Source organism: Brachyhypopomus gauderio, chromosome 4 (assembly GCF_052324685.1).
Source record: "Brachyhypopomus gauderio isolate BG-103 chromosome 4, BGAUD_0.2, whole genome shotgun sequence".
Classification (NCBI taxonomy): Eukaryota; Metazoa; Chordata; class Actinopteri; order Gymnotiformes; family Hypopomidae; genus Brachyhypopomus; species Brachyhypopomus gauderio.
Window position 1 is genome coordinate 2,809,882 of NC_135214.1, and position 18,364 is coordinate 2,828,245.

The 18,364-nt window shown below is 40.5% G+C and overlaps 1 protein-coding gene and 1 long non-coding RNA gene across 2 annotated transcripts; one reads left to right on the forward strand and one right to left on the reverse strand.

The window, feature by feature from the left end:
- Window positions 1–94: 94 nt before the first annotated feature.
- On the reverse strand, window positions 95–9,093 carry LOC143511840 (uncharacterized). The gene is made up of 5 exons (XR_013130290.1): window positions 8,968–9,093; window positions 2,877–2,970; window positions 2,342–2,490; window positions 1,607–1,691; window positions 95–1,518 (listed from the first exon to the last, which is right to left on the reverse strand). It is a non-coding gene; the product is annotated as an uncharacterized LOC143511840 (long non-coding RNA).
- f5 (coagulation factor V) lies at window positions 1,371–18,132 on the forward strand. The gene is made up of 25 exons (XM_077001487.1): window positions 1,371–1,763; window positions 2,116–2,198; window positions 2,326–2,448; window positions 3,502–3,714; window positions 3,868–4,029; window positions 4,125–4,346; window positions 4,588–4,753; window positions 4,845–5,025; window positions 5,174–5,270; window positions 5,461–5,666; window positions 5,766–5,916; window positions 5,992–6,204; window positions 6,444–9,561; window positions 13,621–13,789; window positions 13,885–14,121; window positions 14,207–14,423; window positions 14,695–14,874; window positions 14,980–15,096; window positions 15,198–15,269; window positions 15,356–15,441; window positions 15,527–15,682; window positions 15,922–16,066; window positions 16,163–16,314; window positions 16,400–16,585; window positions 17,986–18,132. Exons 1-25 carry the CDS (start codon window positions 1,627–1,629, stop codon window positions 18,130–18,132), a joined length of 6,936 nt encoding a protein of 2,311 aa, XP_076857602.1. The 5' UTR covers window positions 1,371–1,626.
- The last annotated feature ends 232 nt before the right edge of the window (window positions 18,133–18,364 follow it).

An 18,364-nucleotide genomic window follows, 5' to 3' on the forward strand; every position in this document is an offset into this window, starting at 1 on the left:
TTATATTGTATTATAAAACATATTTTATAGAAAATGTGGCTGTGTGGCATGAAACAAATGTTCTAATATTGCGTTGGACAAGTGTTCTGTGGGATCAGATGTATTTTACTCTTTCTAAAGGTCTATGTGTCTGTAAAATATTTATCTAGAATAAAAATCAGTTTTTTATTATATTTGAATATTGTTGAGTATACTTATTTTTTTTTTAGGACAAATTAATCCTAGACATCAGGGCCCTACTATGAATCACATAAATGTAAATTTAGAAAGGGATTTATGTTTAGAAAAGCATTTGTTTTGGATCAGAGCACTTATTTTCAACTTTTATATTAACTTATTTTTCAAATTTTCCCAGTCTATGTGGCATTTTATTATATTAAGCAATATTTGTGCATGTCATTAAACCGCCACTTCTAAGCACAAACACATTTTCAAAATGCCTCAAGGGCAAATAATGATAAATTCCCAAATAACTCAATTTTGAGTCAACTGAAAATTTTGTTATTTAAATTGGGCAAGTAAATGTATTAATGAACAGAACAAGTTTCCTGCTTACTTTAATATGTCAGACATTTTGGTATGTTTTCACAGGAATATATTTTTAAGAGAAGATACCTGGTGCCTCAGTTCTATTTAGTGCCTCGTAGCCTTTAGAAGGAAAGTCATAAACATCCGTTGAAACAAACACTCACCATAAACTTTATATAAACACTTACCTTGTACCAACACTCTCTGGCCATGACACACACACTTTTGATCAGATATGGTATTTCTAGGTGTTTCTAAGTGACCAAGGAGTGCTTTTAATACAAGTGCAGGGAAAAATGTTAAAAGTAGTTTAAAATAATTCTATAATTTACAACATTCAATTATCAGTTAGACACATGGTTATATATCGAATTCTAATATATTTTATCATTAAATACTCAAGCATAAAATGAGCGAAGGCACAATATGTAGTCAGTAGTAGATTCTGTTTCCCAGATTTCTGTTATCATACTTTGAAAGAGAAAATTTTGTGTTATTTCCTAATTCAGCCAAATATGGGAAATGTGGATTTGAGTGCTATTAATATTTATCTAAAGATGTATATTGTTCTGGGATATGCTTGTCATCTTTCAGACTTTGAAATGTGCATAAACAACATTGAGAAGCTGTAACTAATCCACAAGATATAAACGTATTTCAGTTATATGAACAGTTCGACTTAAGGATTTCATGAAAGAAGGATTACATTATCTAGATAATTTATCTATATTTTAACCATTCATTTAGCTAGGTGCTGCCATACGTTCTTATATGCTACAGTTAGCTGAACAAAAATCACGTGGTTTCTGATCTGAGGTCACGAAAGAACATAGGTCATTGTTCAGGAAAAACATGTTGAAACTCTGTGTGTGTGTGTGTGTGTGTGTGTGTGTGTGTGTGTGTGTGTGTGTGTGTGTGTGTGTGTGTGTGTGTGTGTGTGTGTGTGTCTGTGCGCCCGCGAGTCTCAGTCTGACTCTGGAGGATGAGAAACTGCAGAGGAGGGAGAGAGAGATAAAGTTAATTGTAGCCTTGACATCAATATCAAACGTTTCTACGCTCTAGAAGAGTCAGTCTCCACCTGAAGGTACGGGCTGAGATATGAGGCCTCTCTCCTGGCCAGCGGCGTGCTGTGCTCCCCTGGCTCTCCTGCTTGCTCTGGTTCACTGTGGGACAGCAGTGGAGAGACACTACTACATCGCTGCAGTTAACATTAACTGGGATTACGGGGATCAGAGGTATTTTCATGTTTTGGTTCCAGATGTATTTTTCTCTTTTCCCCTCACAGATATATTTGATATACTGGTCAGTTCTGATCATCATTTTTGGAATTGATACTGAAGTACGATAGCTTAATTAGGCAAAATACGCATATACTCTTTTTGAAATGACAGTCAAATTAAGTGTAAATGAAAAATAAAATAAAAGCCTGCTTATTTTATATAAGATAATCTGCTGTCAAGATTGTCTTTATAGAAACCCAAAGAAAACATTCTTTTGTGTGCTGTGCATTTTATGAGTTAGACTGATTCTGTAAACTCAGTAATGATGAACAGTAAATGTTGCAGTGACTGTTTGCTTATTTCCCAGACAAGGATCCACCTTTAAAAAGACAGTTTACAGGGCGTATGATGCCGATTTCCAACATGCTAAGACTCATCCCTCATGGTTAGGTATTAAGATCTGTTTCGTCACTTTAAATAGTATAGCTAAGTAGTCACAATAATCGCAAAAGCCACTAAGAGGAATTCCAAGATCTGCAGGACTTGAAAACCTGTAGTTAATGAACACTGTCTCCAGGGCTGCTTGGACCTACACTGTATGGGCAGGAAGGAGACACTCTGGTTGTCACGTTCAGGAATCTGGCAGACCATCCTTGTACCATCCACCCACATGGCATCGCTTACGGAAAGCAGTCAGAAGGTGTGTAGACCCACCATCTGTAGACCCACCATCTGGCTGTGTCTAAATAGCACAAACAGCACGTCAGAAACACCATGAAGTTGCAATCGGGCTCTGTGGGAGCACTACGGTTCTGTCTTTCTTTAGTTTGTACTTTTCAAGGACAAAGCAAAAAAAGATTAGCGGCTGTAAGACCATTGTGTACATTATTTTAGTGCTGGTTCTTTAGTTAGGTAAACGACTGCCTGCACGAAAGGGTGTATTTGCCCTTTTTATACTTATTAACCAAAGGCTATGGACCTTAGTCCAAAATGAAGTCAGGGGGAAAAAATCATTTGTTCAGCCCAGTGAAGATCTGACACACTTCTCTCCTGTATTTTAACCTGGAATACCAACTTATTCACACAATGCTACTGAATAAGCTAAAGAACAGCTGTGCTGAGTCCTACTGGCAATGAACTCCTGATTAGCTGTGGCTTTTCACTGGCGTCCCCTCTCCCCTGTAGCATACAGGTGCTGGAACGTTCTGTCTTTCCCAGTTTCCTGTGGACAGGGGGGCAGACGTGTTGCTTATTCAGCGTTTTAATCAAACAGAACGTGTCGTTTGATGACACACAGTACACATTCGTTTTCACTGGATGCTCTTCTAGTCGTTTACATCTGCCATGCCAGCACAATGAGGGGATCATTGTGTCATGAAAGCTGTTGATGTCAGACAGCTTAAGTAAATGTGTTATGCAAAGTTTGCTGAGGTTAGAACACTGTGCTACAGTGTGCACATCAAAATATTTAAAGTTACTTGTTTAGCTGAGTAAACAACTTGCAAACATGAAGAGGCGTATTTACCTTTTTCATACATATTAACCAAAACCATTACCTAAGTCCAAAACAAGACCAAAAAAATCATTCATTCCCTCTCACAAATTTTTGATATTTTCGCTTGCGACATAATATAGCCATTTCTCCTCGCCATTCCTGTTGCCTGCTGAATGTGTAAACATTCACCCGTTAAGCTAAATATTCCTTGGCTCTGCCAAATGTTCACGTAGCTGCTGTGACTATTGAACCCTTTAGGGTCTTTATACTTCGACAACACCTCCGAGTTTGAGAAAGAAGATGATGTCATTTCAAGCGGCAGTGAGCACACGTATTACTGGGAAGTGACCGCAGACGTGGCCCCTAAAGACACGGACCCCGGCTGCCTCACCTACACCTATATGTCACACTACGACATCGTCAAGGACTATAACACGGGGCTGATCGGCACACTGCTGATCTGTAAGAAAGGTAAATAAGCAAGCAGTTTTATTGTGAATCGTTCATAGTGCTCAATCATTACAGAAACATGGGTAACATCTTCGGGCCCAAGTGACAAGTGGGTGAGCAGGGGTGAGAGATAAATTGGTTTGTTTTGTTTGTTTGTTGTTTTGTGGCCCACAGATAGCCTCGATGACACCGTAAAGCAACTCAATTTCCATCAGGAATTCGTGCTGTTGTTTGGCGTGTTTGATGAAAATCAAAGCTGGTACAGCAAAGGGGGCCCCCCAATTAATGAGAATGTGAAATACACCATCAATGGCTTCAGAAATGGCACTATCCCTGGTTAGTCGGTTGGTTTATCAAATACAACAGAATGTGAATCCTTCTTATCTATGAATCATATGCCATCTTGCAAAATCTCTTTGGATTTCCATCAGGTCTCAGTGTGTGTGCCCATTCTAAAGTCAACTGGCACCTGTTGGCTATGAGCTCTGAGCAGGAGCTGTTCTCTGTGCACTTTAATGGGCAGGTGCTTCAGCAGGGGGGGCACAAGGTGTCCTCGGTTGGCCTCATCAGTGGCACCGCCACCAGTGCGGAGATGGTGGCGGTCCACCCCGGCCGCTGGCTCCTGTCTTCTCACATCAGCAAGCACTTGGAGGGTAAGTCTGATGCTACAAGATGCTACAAGACCAATACTGTCATTCTTGCAGCCACATTGATCAGACAGTATATAGATCAGACAGTTCTTGCATGTGTGTATTTCACTGGGAGCTTGTTCATTCTTCCACTATACACTGCCTTCTACGGACCTGTTCACGAAAGCCTTCGGAGCACTTAAGATCACTTAAGTAGCATTCTTTAAATGTTATCAGCATGGCGTGTGGTATCTTATCATCGCAGTTGGAATGCACGGCTTCTTGACGGTTCACACGTGTGAGGAGTTTACTGCCCCAAAGCGAAGGCTCACCATCACACAAACACGCGAGAGCCAGGAATGGACCTACTACATAGCAGCAGAAGAGATCATCTGGGATTACGCACCCAACATGCCTGACAATATGGACAGGTGAGAGCACCACTAATCCAAGCCCAGTGGAACATCTCCCCATTTTGGTCGGGCACGTACAGGCACATGCTTCTTGCTCTTCCTCACGTAGGGATTTCCGGGCCACGTTCCTGAAACAGAGCTCTGAGCGGATCGGTAAGCAATATAAAAAGGCTGTTTTCACCCAGTATAAGGACGAATCGTTCAAAGAAAGGGCTGAACACAAGCAGAGAAAGAAGGAACTGGGAATACTCGGCCCTGTGATCAGAGCACAGATTAGAGACATAATAAAGGTAATATTAATAATATAATAATAATAATAATTAATAAAGAGAATGAGAACAAATCACATAATAAGCCTTGCCTGCAGCCTCTAATTCTGAACTATAAGTCCTCTCTTAAGAGTCAAAGATTTTGATCACGTTTTTTCTGTGTCCACAGATAGTGTTTAAGAACAAAGCATCACGTCCATACAGCATCTATCCTCACGGACTTACCATCGACAAAGCTGCGGAGGGAGCCAATTACCCTGAGGGAGGTGGGCGGACCGCTTATGCTCACTGCTCATGAGTTTGACATGAATATTCATTGAATATTCAGCAATAGATCATTTGGTTGGCCAAGATATCCAATTTCTGATAATTGTCTGATTATTCATGAAGATTCATGCTAATGACCGCTAACCTTATTTTGCCTTAAAAAAAAGCTTTTTTTTTTCATCTGCAAAGGGAATCAGAGCCACGCCGTGCAGCCAGGGGAGACGTACACTTACGTGTGGCGAGTCGTCGAGGAAGACGAACCTCTGGAGCGTGATGCCAGGTGTCTCACCAGGATGTACCACAGTGCGGTGAACACTCCAAAAGACATCGCCTCTGGTCTCATTGGACCTCTCCTCATCTGCAAGAGCCAGTCCCTCAACACCAAGAATGTCCAGGTGACTTCGGCGACTCACCTTGGTCACTCCGCCCCAGACTGATATTTCAGGTAACTCATTTCATTTGGAGAGTTTCTCTGATGTTGTTGTTGTTTTTAGCTCAGGGCTGATAAGGAGCAGCATGCTATGTTTGCCGTTTTTGATGAGAACAAGAGTTGGTATTTGCCCGAGAACATTAACACGTACTGTGGAGATCCAAAAAAGGTCAAACCAGACGACCCGGAGTTCTATAAGACAAACGTCATGCACAGTGAGTAGGACTCGGACTTCCCACACGTTAAATCAGTTTTTTTGAAGTGCATACAAATTTTATGAATGTCCACAGCAATCAACGGTTATGTGTATGAAAGTGGTCAAGTCCTGGGATTTTGCAACGGTGAGATTGTGACTTGGCACGTGTCGAGTGTTGGCAACCAAGATGACATCCAGACTGCTACTTTTTATGGACACACATTTGAACTGAACAACAGAGAAGAGGACATCCTTAGTCTGTTCCCCATGACAGGAGAGACCATTACCATGGGCATGGCCAATGATGGTCAGTATTCTTATAATGGTGTTCAATAGTAAAAAAGCATTTATTTGATTTTAGCTGGAATTGTTACTTAAAACAATTATAGGGGGCTCATGACAAATGTAAACCAGTATGCTTTTAAATGTTACTATAATGTGTGTTATGCTTATAGTTCACTGTTTGATCTATGTGATCAAATATTTTATTGTAATAATGTAATTAGGATTTACAGTTGCCCTAACTCTTTCCTTCTATAATTAAAGGTATCTGGCTCCTGGCATCACTAAACACACATGAGACCACCAAAGGATTAAGGGTGAAGTTTAAGGATGTTGAATGCTTTAGGGATTACGTTAAGGAAGACTATGGTGACTACAGTGATGAAGAAAAAAAAGATACAGATGATTATTTTAAGGTCTGGAAACCTGATGATGAGTCAGTGTTGATAAGTGAGAGAGAAAAACAACAAAAAAACAAGAAAATAAAATCTGTGGAAATTGACGAAGACACCGAGGCCTACGCAGATGTGCTTAATTTGAGGTCGTTACATAATACAGGAAATGGCACAGATGATGAATTTGATATTTCCTTCTTAGACCATGATGACAGTACAATCCCTCAAGACAGTGGTCCTAGCCTCCCTGCTGAGATCAAAAATACTACCCACCTTGGGGCAGAATATTCTGAACAGGATCGGACTGAAGCAACATTAGGAGAAAAGTTTGACACTGATGACAATAACTTTACGAGTAAGACTGTCCAAAACAACAGTACAGAAGATACACTGCTCAGTTTTAAAGACCCTTTGCAAGATTACGAGAGAAACATTACATCAGAAGACAGTCACAGTAGATCCCCATCCAGTACCTCAGAGGGTCATGGAGACAATGCAACAGAGACCGAGACACAGCTATCTGTGAGCATTGAGGAAGTGGAGGAAGATGATGACAGATCAAGTGGCATCTTTAGCTACAGTGTGCCTCCTCTTAACTCTCCACTCAACACAGCAGAGGAGCCAGAGGTAGAAGACATTGTGCTGCTGAAAGATGGTGAACTAGTGGAAAATATCTCCTACTCGCATTTAGATGAATACAATACTTTAACTACAGCACTTCACATAGACCCCATTCCAGAACAGCTGGGTGTTGCCACTCTGAACGTAATAAATAAGGACGTCCAAGTATTAAATACAACCAACATGAACTCAACATTAACGACTGAATTGATTCAACAATTAAATACCACCCGGATAGACTTGGAACTCTCCAGTGAGGGAGTTAATCAATTCAGTGGCACCCAGCCGGACTCCGAATTCTCAAATAAAGATGTTCAGGAATTTAATAACACCCAGGTGGACTCAAATGTCTCCAGTGAATTTATAATCATTGATGCAGACTCAGATTTTTCAAATAAGGATATCCATGAACTTAATAGCACTCAGTTGGATTCGGAGGTTTCAAATAAGAGTGCCCAGACATTTAATGGCACACAAGAATCAGATCTCTTCAGTGAGGAAGTCCATGAATTCACCAGCACACAAGACTCAACATATTCTAGTAAGGGAGTTCAGAAATTCAACAGCACCCAGTTGGACACGGAATTCTCCAAGAAGGGGGTTCAGGAATTCAATAACTCCCAAACAGACTCAGAAATCTCCAGCAAAGAAGTTCAGGAATTTATTACCATGGAAGCAGACTCAGGTTTTTCCAATAAACAGGTCCAGGAACTTAATGGCACACAATTGGACTCAGAATTCTCAAATCACAGTGTCCAGGAGTTTAATAACACCCAAGAATTAAACAACTCCAGTAAGGAAGATCATAAATTCAATAGCACCCAAGTACACTCCAAAGATTCCAGTAAGGAAGTTCAGAAATTCAATAGCACTCAGTTGGACACACAATTCTCAAGGACAGGTGTTCAGGAATTCAATAACACCCAAGCAGACTCAGACATCCCAAATGAAGAACTAGGGGAATTTATGACCATGGATGTAGGTTCAGATTTTTCCAATAAGGAGGTGCCTGAGCTTAACAGCACACAATTTGACTTAAATACCTCAAATAAGGATGTCCATGAATTTAATAACACCCAAGAATCAAACATCTCCAGTGAGGATGTTCAGAAATTCAGTAACACCCAACTGGAAGTTCAGAAATTCAATAGCACCCCGTTGGACACAGAATTGTCAAAGATGGGTGATCAGGAATTCAATAACACCCAAGCAGACTTAGAACCCTCCCATGAAGAACTTCAAAATCTTTCTACCATGGACATAGACCCAGAATTTTCCAATAAGGAGGTGCAGGAACTTAACAGCACCCAGCTGGACTCAGAGGTCTCAAAAAAGGATGTTCAGGACTTTAATAACACGCACAAGTCAAATGTCTCCAGTGAGGAAATTCAGGAATTCAATATCACCCAGGCAGATACAGAATTCTCTTCACAGAATGTGACATCATCTCCCTTAGAGGCCTTCACCAACTATGCCCGTAATGAGGAGTTAAAACCTAATATTAGCAAACTCTGGAATTTTTCAGATAAGTTAAATTCAGGAAGCCTGGAGAACACCTCCCCTCCTCTTATTTTTAACCTGTCATCTGAAGGCAACATTTCAAATGGCACATGGAAAAATGAGTCAATCTTTGATGAGGAAGGAGACCACATTAACGATACCCTACTGCCTAGTAGCAGTTCAGAGAAGGGATTGCCAGAGACTGAAGAGATCTATGAAGAAGAAATAATCATTTATCTGAAGGACCACAACAACACTGACGTCATCCTTACCACTGCTCTGGATCAACAAGCAGGAAACTGGAGCTATGAAGGCAAACACAAGCCGGTGACATTGGAGATCCCAGACGACATCAGCAAGTACATCACAGACATAGCAGAACTTAACGAGACGAGCACTGTAAAGGAGATCAAGAAGATAGTTCTCAAAAGATTGACACCAATGAAAGGATATGGACTGAAGACAAAAAAAAAGAAAGACTATAAACCACAACCGCAGAGTGCCATGTCCCCACGCCACTTCTCTCCGCGGGGTTTCGCTCCGTCTGTGTTAACTCCACGGGGAACCAGGCCTGTCTCCAGCGAAGATGACCTACAAGGGAAGTCAATAATCATAGGAGTGCCCAGAAGAGACTTCAGCGATTATGAACTATACATCCCCGATCAGAAGCATGATTTTGATATCGAGGACATCCCAGATCAAAACGAGGAATATGAATATGTGGAATATAAAGATCCATACAAAAAACAGAATCCTGTGCTTGATGATGGATCTATACATACTTTGAAAATGGCTGGCAACAAGGTCAGAAGCTACTTCATTACTGCTGAGGAAGTTGACTGGGATTATGCCGGTTACGGACACAGGTATTCAATCAATCAATCAATCAATCAAATTTTATTTATATAGCGCTTTTTACAACAGTTGTTGTCACAAAGCAGCTTTACAAGTGCCGAGTCCTAGCCCCCAGTGAGCAAGCCAAAGGCGACAGTGGCAAGGAAAAACTCCCTAGTTTTTTTGCATGAGGAAGAAACCTTGAGAGGAACCAAGACTCAGGGGGGGAGCCCATCCTCCTCTGGCCGACACCGGTCACCATGACAACAACAACAATATAGACAGAATGTAAAAGATGCAATAATGTCCATTTAGACCGAAAAAGATGTAATAATGTCCATCATGGTGTAGGCATCCGGTTAGGCAGGAGGTGGCCGGCCAGGATGGATCGCTTGTCTCTCCTCATCTCATTATTCCTCAAGCAGGCGGGCAGCCATGTGGAGAAATGAAACAGGGAAAATTAGCTCTGTATGAGGACATATACAGGACAGGTAAAATTATAAACATTTCTGGAGTGTGGCAGCAACTCCGGCACTAAGTTAAATTATTACAGCCTAGCTAAAAAAAAGGCAGAACCAGAAGGTAACATAGGCTTGGGGGCATTCTGAGACAATGGCATCCGTCCACTGCACTGTCAACAAACTTGAGTGACCACGAGCAGTGACAGGATGACAGCACCAGCACCCCAGTCTACCATAAAACCCTTCGTCTATGAACCCCTGGATCTGTACCTTTATCTAAGGGGGATATTAATTATCAAACGCTAGACTAAATAAGTGGGTTTTCAACCTAGATTTAAAGATTGTGACTGTGTCAGAGTCCCGGACACATTTAGGAAGATTATTCCAAAGCTGGGGGGCCTTATAAGAAAAGGCTCTTCCCCCTGCTGTTACCTTGTTAATTTGTGGAACTAATAACAGACCAGCACCCTGTGATCTTAGTTGACGTGGTGGTTCATAGTAGAAAATAAGTTCCTGGAGGTATTCAGGAGCAAGCCCGTGTAGTGCTTTATATGCTAATAATAGAATTTTAAAATCAATACGAAATTTAACTGGGAGCCAATGCAGGGCTGATAGGACTGGTCTAATATGCTGAAATTTTCTAGTTCTGGTCAGAACTCTAGCTGCGGCATTTTGAACTACTTGAAGTTTATTTAGATTCCTATTTGAACATCCTGACAGTAGTGAATTGCAGTAGTCTAGTCTAGAGCTAACAAAGGCGTGCACCAATTTTTCTGCATCATCCTGTGATAATGCATTTCTTAATTTGGCAATGTTGCGGAGATGTAGAAAAGCTATCCTAGTAGTATTATCTATATATTTATCAAATGATAGGTCGGAGTCGAGTATGACGCCTAGGTTTTTGGCTACTGTGCCAGGCGTAATGGGATAGTCTGCAAGATTAAGCATTAAATTTGGAATTTTCTGTCTTGCGGCCTTAGGGCCCACAAGGAGAACTTCTGTTTTGTCCTCATTTAATTGTAGGAAGTTTAGAGACATCCAGCATTTAATATCTCTTACACAGGCCTCAATTTTTCCTAAACTGAGTTTGTCATCGGGTTTGGCTGATATGTAAAGTTGAGTGTCATCCGCATAGCAGTGAAAATTGACACCATGTTTGTTTATAACTGTGCCCAATGGTAGCATATATAATGTAAATAATAGTGGTCCTAAGATGGAGCCTTGCGGGACCCCATATTTAACCATTGTACGTTTGGATGAAATATTATTGAGCTCTACAAACTGATAGCGATTTGTTAAGTAAGACTGAAACCATGAAAGGGCTGTGCCTGAGACTCCAACCCAGCGTTCTAACCTTTCTAGCAAGATCCTATGATCAATTGTGTCGAAAGCTGCACTAAGATCGAGAAGCACTAACAGTGATACATAGCCTTGATCTGATGCAAGGAGGAGATCATTTGTTACTTTAACTAATGCTGTTTCGGTACTGTGATGGGGCCTAAAACCAGATTGGAACTTTTCAAATGTGTTATTCCTATGCAGATATAGGCATAATTGCTGGGCAACAGCTTTTTCTATGATCTTAGATATAAATGATGTGTTTGAAATGGGTCTATAATTAGATAGCACAGTCGGATCAAGATTTGGTTTCTTGATCAGAGGTTTGATAATTGCTAATTTACATGATTTGGGCATGTGACCTATTGTAATGGATGAGTTAACTATAGTTAGAAGAGGTTCAGTTACAGCTGGTAATACCTCTTTTAATAACTTTGAGGGAACTGAGTCTAATGTGCAGGTAGTACAATTTAAGGAAGAAATTATTTTCTCTAATTCTGATTTTGGGAGTGGATGAAAAGCATCAAGTTTTTCTCCCGGTATGTAATTTAAATCAATGTCAACCAAACCAGATGACATACCAGTTGTATTGCTAATAAAGGGTTTTATATTTTGTCTAATATTCTCTATTTTATTATCAAAGAAATCTATAAATACATTACTAGTGAGGTTTACTGGAATCTGAGGTTCTGTGCCTGCTTGATTTTTTGTAAGTTTAGAAATAGTATTAAAAAGAAATCTAGGATTGTTTTTATTTTTCTCTATCAGTGAGGCTAAGTATACTGAGCGTGCTTTAGTGAGTGCCCGTTTGTAGTCAATAATGCTATCCTTCCAGGCACAGTGGAATACTTCCAATTTTGTAGATCGCCATTTCCGTTCTAATTTACGTGCTATTTGTTTTAAGTTTCTAGTTTGGTCGGTGTACCATGGGGCGAGCTTTTTGGATCTAGCTTTTTTATATTTTAGTGGAGCTACTATATCTAGAGCTGATCTGCAGGTATTCTCTAAGTAGTCGGTTAGACTATCTAACTCTCCTGGATCGGATGGCGAGTGGGCTAAAGCAGTTAAGTCAGGGAGGGTTTCAATAAACTGTGTTGCTGTTGATGAATTTATTGAGCGCTTTATACACTGCCGAGGAGACGGGCGGGTATTTATGTTAAGGTGAAAATCGAATTTTACTAAATAATGATCGGAGATTGCTACGGTTTGCGGGAGTATGTTTATATTATCTACGTCGATACCCAGCGTTAATATTAGATCTAGGGTATGATTTCGATAATGTGTAGGTCCTACTACGTTTTGTTTAATGCCGACAGAGTTCAATATAGAAGTAAAAGCCCTTGTCAGTGGATCCTCCGCATTATCAAAGTGTATGTTAAAGTCTCCTACCATTATTATTTTGTCACTACATACTGCTAAATTTGCTGCAAAATCGGTGAAATCGTTTAAGAAATCTGAGTAAGGCCCTGGTGGTCTGTATACATTAGTTAGGGAGAATGTACTTTTATTTTCAGATGGACTAATTACATTAATAGACTGCATCTCAAATGAGTTTGAGATATCTAAGTATTTCTGATGAATTTCTAAACAATCACGATAGATTATACATATTCCACCTCCTCTGCCTGACAGTCTAGGTCTATGTATATAACTATATCCCACAGAAGTGGCTTCGTTTAGAGTTAAATAATCACCAGATTGAACCCACGTTTCAGTTAGACAAAGAATATCAATTTTCTGGTCTGTTATAAGTTCATTTACAAAAACTGCTTTTGAGTTGAGCGATCGAATATTGATTAATCCAATTTTCAGATCGGTCATATAGGTTGTAATAATTTGATGTGAAGTCTGAATATTAGTTAAAAACTTCGGGCGGACTATTTTCTTATGATTTAGTTAACCCGGGGCACAGACACAGTCTCAATCCTAAGGGAACTTGGTGACGCCTCTAAGCAGCTCGCAGACAGGTTTAACCCGTTAGTCTGCGGCCTGGTCGCGACCCTGGACAGTCAGCAGCTCCTAGTGCTACTCTGCCGACTAGCTAACAGGCTATGGGCTATGCTGCAAGATAACAGGGCAGCGCCATCCCGGGTGGGGTGGACACCGTCCCTGCCTAAAAGACCAGGCTTGCCCTCGAACTCTTCCCAATTATTAATAAAGCCCACTTGATTTTCTGAACACCACTTGGACATCCATTGTATTGTCTTGTCAAAGTAAATACTTGAAAAAGTTCAACATTATTAGGAAAGGCTTTTTGATAAGATCAAACCTGTTTTTTCTTTCTTTTTTAAGGAGGGGAGATAGAACAACAGAAAAGGAGAGACCCACACTGTTCAAGAAAGTGGTGTTCAGGTCTTACTTAGACAGCTCTTTCACCACCCCGCACATTCGGGGAGAAGTAGATGAACACCTGGGCATCCTTGGTCCGGTCATTAAGGCCGAAATTGACGAGACCATATATGTAAATACAGCTCAATTAATACCTATAAATGAATTTGCAAGTCAAAATGTTTTAACCCACACAAAAGTCTTATAGCAGCGTGTCCTCCATTCCAGATAGTGTTCAGGAACCTTGCGAGCCGCCCATACTCCTTGCATGTAAACGGACTGTCATATGGGAAAAACATGGAGGGATTGAAGTACGATGACGAGTCACCTTACTGGTACAAGCAGGACGACGCGATTGAACCCAACGCAACCTTCATCTACATATGGACAGTAAACGCTAAAGTGGGTCCACAACAGGGTGAATCTGACTGTCGAATATGGGCGTACTATTCTGGAGTGAATCCTGTAAGTGCCAGTATGGCTTACGTCACACAGCTGGTGATGAGAACCTTCGATCCACCTTACGATGCCTGAACCCTTGTCTTTGCAGGAGCGAGATATACACTCTGGACTGATCGGGCCTCTCCTGGTCTGTAGGAAGGGCACTCTGAACAAAAATCCAGTGAACACACAAGAGTTCATGTTACTGTTTATGACGTTTGATGAGAGCAAGAGCTGGTACTATGAGAGTAATCGGGAGCGTCATGAGAAAACTAACAGAAAAGCTGTTATGGATCCAGATTATAAAAACAACATCAGGTTTTCTGGTAATAATCAAAACTATTTATGAGTTTGTGTTTCGGTTTCTTGATGGTGCTATGCATCTTGAATGTTGTGCCTTTGTTCGTTAAACAATTGAAATGGTAGATGATATATTCATAAATATTATTTTTTCTGCATAATATTAGATGAAATTTTTGTGACTTAACTGCTCCCATGTCTGTCCGTCCTAACCCCCCACCCCACCCCCAAAACCGGCCTAATACTGAAAAATACATTTACAATTTACTGACCTTTTCTCTCGGTTTGTTTTTACAGCAATCAATGGAATCATATATAGCCTTAAAGGCCTCCGCATGTACAGCAACCAGCTGATAAAGTGGCATCTAATAAATATGGGCTCACCGAAAGACTTCCACAGTATTCACTTTCATGGTCAAACCTTCCTGAACAAGCACATACATGACCATCGGCACGGGGTCTATCCACTTTTACCAGGTTTTTTTGGGAGGGAGGGTTGTTTTACTCTTTGTTCAAAGCCTACCTTGATTTCCAGGTCCAGAAATGATCTCCTAATTTCTCATTTACTTTCTTGCTGCACAGGAGGTTTTGCAACTCTTGAGATGTGGCCCTCAAAACCAGGCCTTTGGCTGCTGGAGTCTGAGGCTGGACTCTCCCAACAAAGAGGAATGCAGACTCTGTTTTTAGTGTTAGATAACGGTATCAAGACCTTCAAACATTTTTTGACATAATATATTAAGATCTTTGCATTTGAAATCATGGTGAATCTTGTCCTGTGTAAAATGTTTTTTATTTGACAGTTTGTGATCATGCTCTTGGTCTCAGCTCTGGAACCGTGAAGGACAGCCAGATAACTGCGTCTGACTTCCGCAGTAAGACGGCGATTTATGACACATGCCACAAACAGACAGCATGACTATGCTCAAAAAATAATTCAATTCATCTCTTTCTTTTTAAGGTTACTGGCTACCCAGTTTAGCCAGATTGCACAATACAGGCAAATACAATGCTTGGAGCTCAACAATCTCAGATGCGTGGATTCAGGTATTCTTAATAGCCGTCATACAACTCCATAAACTGAGATCTGGTGATAAGCAATTACTAGAAGACGTTGTGTCCTACTGTCCAGGTGGACTTCCAAAGGCCAGTGGTGATCAGTAAAGTGGCCACGCAAGGAGCCAAACAGCTCTTCACGTCTCACTTTGTTCAAAACTACACTGTGTCCTACAGCACAGACCGCAAAAGGTGGATTTTCTATAAGGGGGACAGCAAAGCTTTCAGAAAGGCACGTGACTTTTCAATTTCAATGCCTACATCCGTTCCTCTGCACGTGACTGCTTCCGCGCTTAGAACTGAATATACTGCACAGAGCAACGAGGATTTATTTATAATTATTATTTTATATATTTTATATATATATATTTTAATTATTTTATGTTTTATATAATTACTTTTTATTTATTTATTTTTGATTGTTTTATTTGTTTGTTTGTTTTAAGTTTGTCTTTTCCAATGTCCCCAAAGAATTTTGAAGGTAACAGGGAAGCCTATGAGGTGAAGGAGAATACATTCTTCCCCCCCATCATTGGCCGCTACGTGAGGCTTCATCCATCCGATTCATACAACTATCCAACCGTTCGCATGGAGTTCTTTGGCTGTGAACTAGATGGTATGTGGTCAAAAACGCTCATCCTTGCATGATTTTTGTTTCATCAATAGAGGTTTTGAGAATACACTGCCATGTGGGCAACATTCATGTGTGCAGGGTGTTCTGTGCCACTGGGAATGCAGAGTGGATTTATCAAAGACCAACAGATCTCAGCTAGTTCTGTAGTCACCAACTGGTACTCTGGGCCTTGGCAGCCTTGGTTTGGTCGTTTAGATAAGCAAGGGGCCGTCAACGCTTGGCAAGCAAAGGTACCTCATACACAAGCCAGAGTGTCCGTGTTTCCACCTCTCATCTTGTCATTTACTTAATTGTGGTACCATCACACCTTAACAGAGCAACGACATGCAGCCATGGATCCAAATTGAACTGAAGGTTGTCAAGAAGATCACTGGGATTGTGACCCAGGGAGCAAAGACACTGGGCACTGAGATGTTTGTCACTTCATATGTTCTGGAGTACAGTGATGATGATGGAAGGACGTGGACGAAGTACACGGATGATGAGGACTACGAGCAAAAGGTGACATGACTTATTAACCGGGTTCAAATGTACAGGTGCTGGTCATAAAACTAGAATATAATGTAAAACTTAATTTATTTCAGTAATTCCATTTCAAAAGTGAAACTTGTATATTATACTCAATCATTACTCATATTACTTAATGGTATATTTCAAGTGTTTATTTCTTTGACAATTTAATTTGATGATTAAAACCGACAACTAATGAAAACCCCAAATTCAGTATCTCAGAAAATTTGAATATTGTGAAAAGATTTGATATTTAAGATACCTGGTGCCACACTCTAAACAGCTAATTAACTCAAAACACTTGCAAAGGCCTTTAAATGGTCTTTCAGTCTAGTTCTGTAGGCTACACAATCATGGGGAAGACTGCTGACTTGATAGTTGCCCAAAAGACAACCACTGACACCTTACACAAGCAGGGCAAGATGCAAAAGGTCATTGCTAAAGAGGCTGGTTGCTCACAGACCTGTTTCCAAACACATTAATAGAGAAGCGAAGGGAAGGAATAGATGTGGTAGAAAAAAGTGAACAAGCAGTAGGGATAACTGCACCCTGGAGAGGATTGTGAAACAAAACCCATTCAAAAATGTGGGGGAGATTCACAAAGACTGGACTGCAGCTGGAGTCAGTGCTTCAAGAACCACCACACACACGGGTAAGACATGGGTTTCACATGCGTCCTTGTGTCGAGCCAATCCTGAACAAGAGACAGTGTTGCAAGCGTCTTGCCTGGCTTAAAGACAGAAAGGACTGGCCTGCTGCTGAGTGTTCCAAAGGTATGTTCTCTGATGAAAGTAAACTTTGACTTCCTTTGGAAATGAAGGTCCCAGAGTCTGGAGGAAGAGAGGAGAGGCACAGAATCCACGTAGCTTGAGGTCCAGTGTCAAGTTTCCACTGTCAGTGATGGTTTGGGGTGCCATGTCATCTGCTGGCGTTGGTCCACTGCGTTTTCTGAGGTCCAAGGTCAATGCAGCCGTCTACCAGGAAGTTTTAGAGCACTTTGTACTTCCTGCTGCTGACCAACTTTATGAAGATGCAGATTTCATTTTCCAACAGGACTTGGCACACAGTGTATTTTTTAATTAGTTTTAAGTAATTTCCAAATTTTCTGAAATACCGAATTTGGGGGTTTCATTAGTTATCGGTTATAATCATCAAATTAAAAGAAATAAACACTTGAAATATATCAGTCTATGTGGAATGACTGAGTATAATATACTTTATTATATTATAATAGTATAATAGTTTCACTTTTTTGAACGGAATTACTAAAATAAATCAACTTTTTCATGACATTCTAATTTTATGACCTGCCTACACCAGTTTAGACCTAAATGTGTTGTGATTCACTTTGATGCTCTTGGCAGTAATGTCTTCCTTCTTCTTTTCTTCAGACATTCTTGGGGAACTCGGATAATAACAGCCATGTGAAAAATTATATCTACCCTCCAATTTTTTCCAAATTTATCAGGATCATTCCTAAGAAATGGCAGAATGCTATCACCATGAGGATTGAGCTACTTGGGTGTGATTTTGAATAAGGACAATTTTATATCATCCTTCTGCGTAGATGAAGATGGAAACCATAAAAGAATGGGCATTTTGAACAGTTTTCTATATTTGTACTTAGTATTTACCACTGAAAATTCAGTACTGAAATTATCCACATAACTAAGCTATCATTTTTTATTTTACGTGCAATTTGTATGTGCTGAACGAAGACCTCTTGCGCCACCCAGTGGTGACCGGGCGCCTGTTCGCTCGCCGATTCCA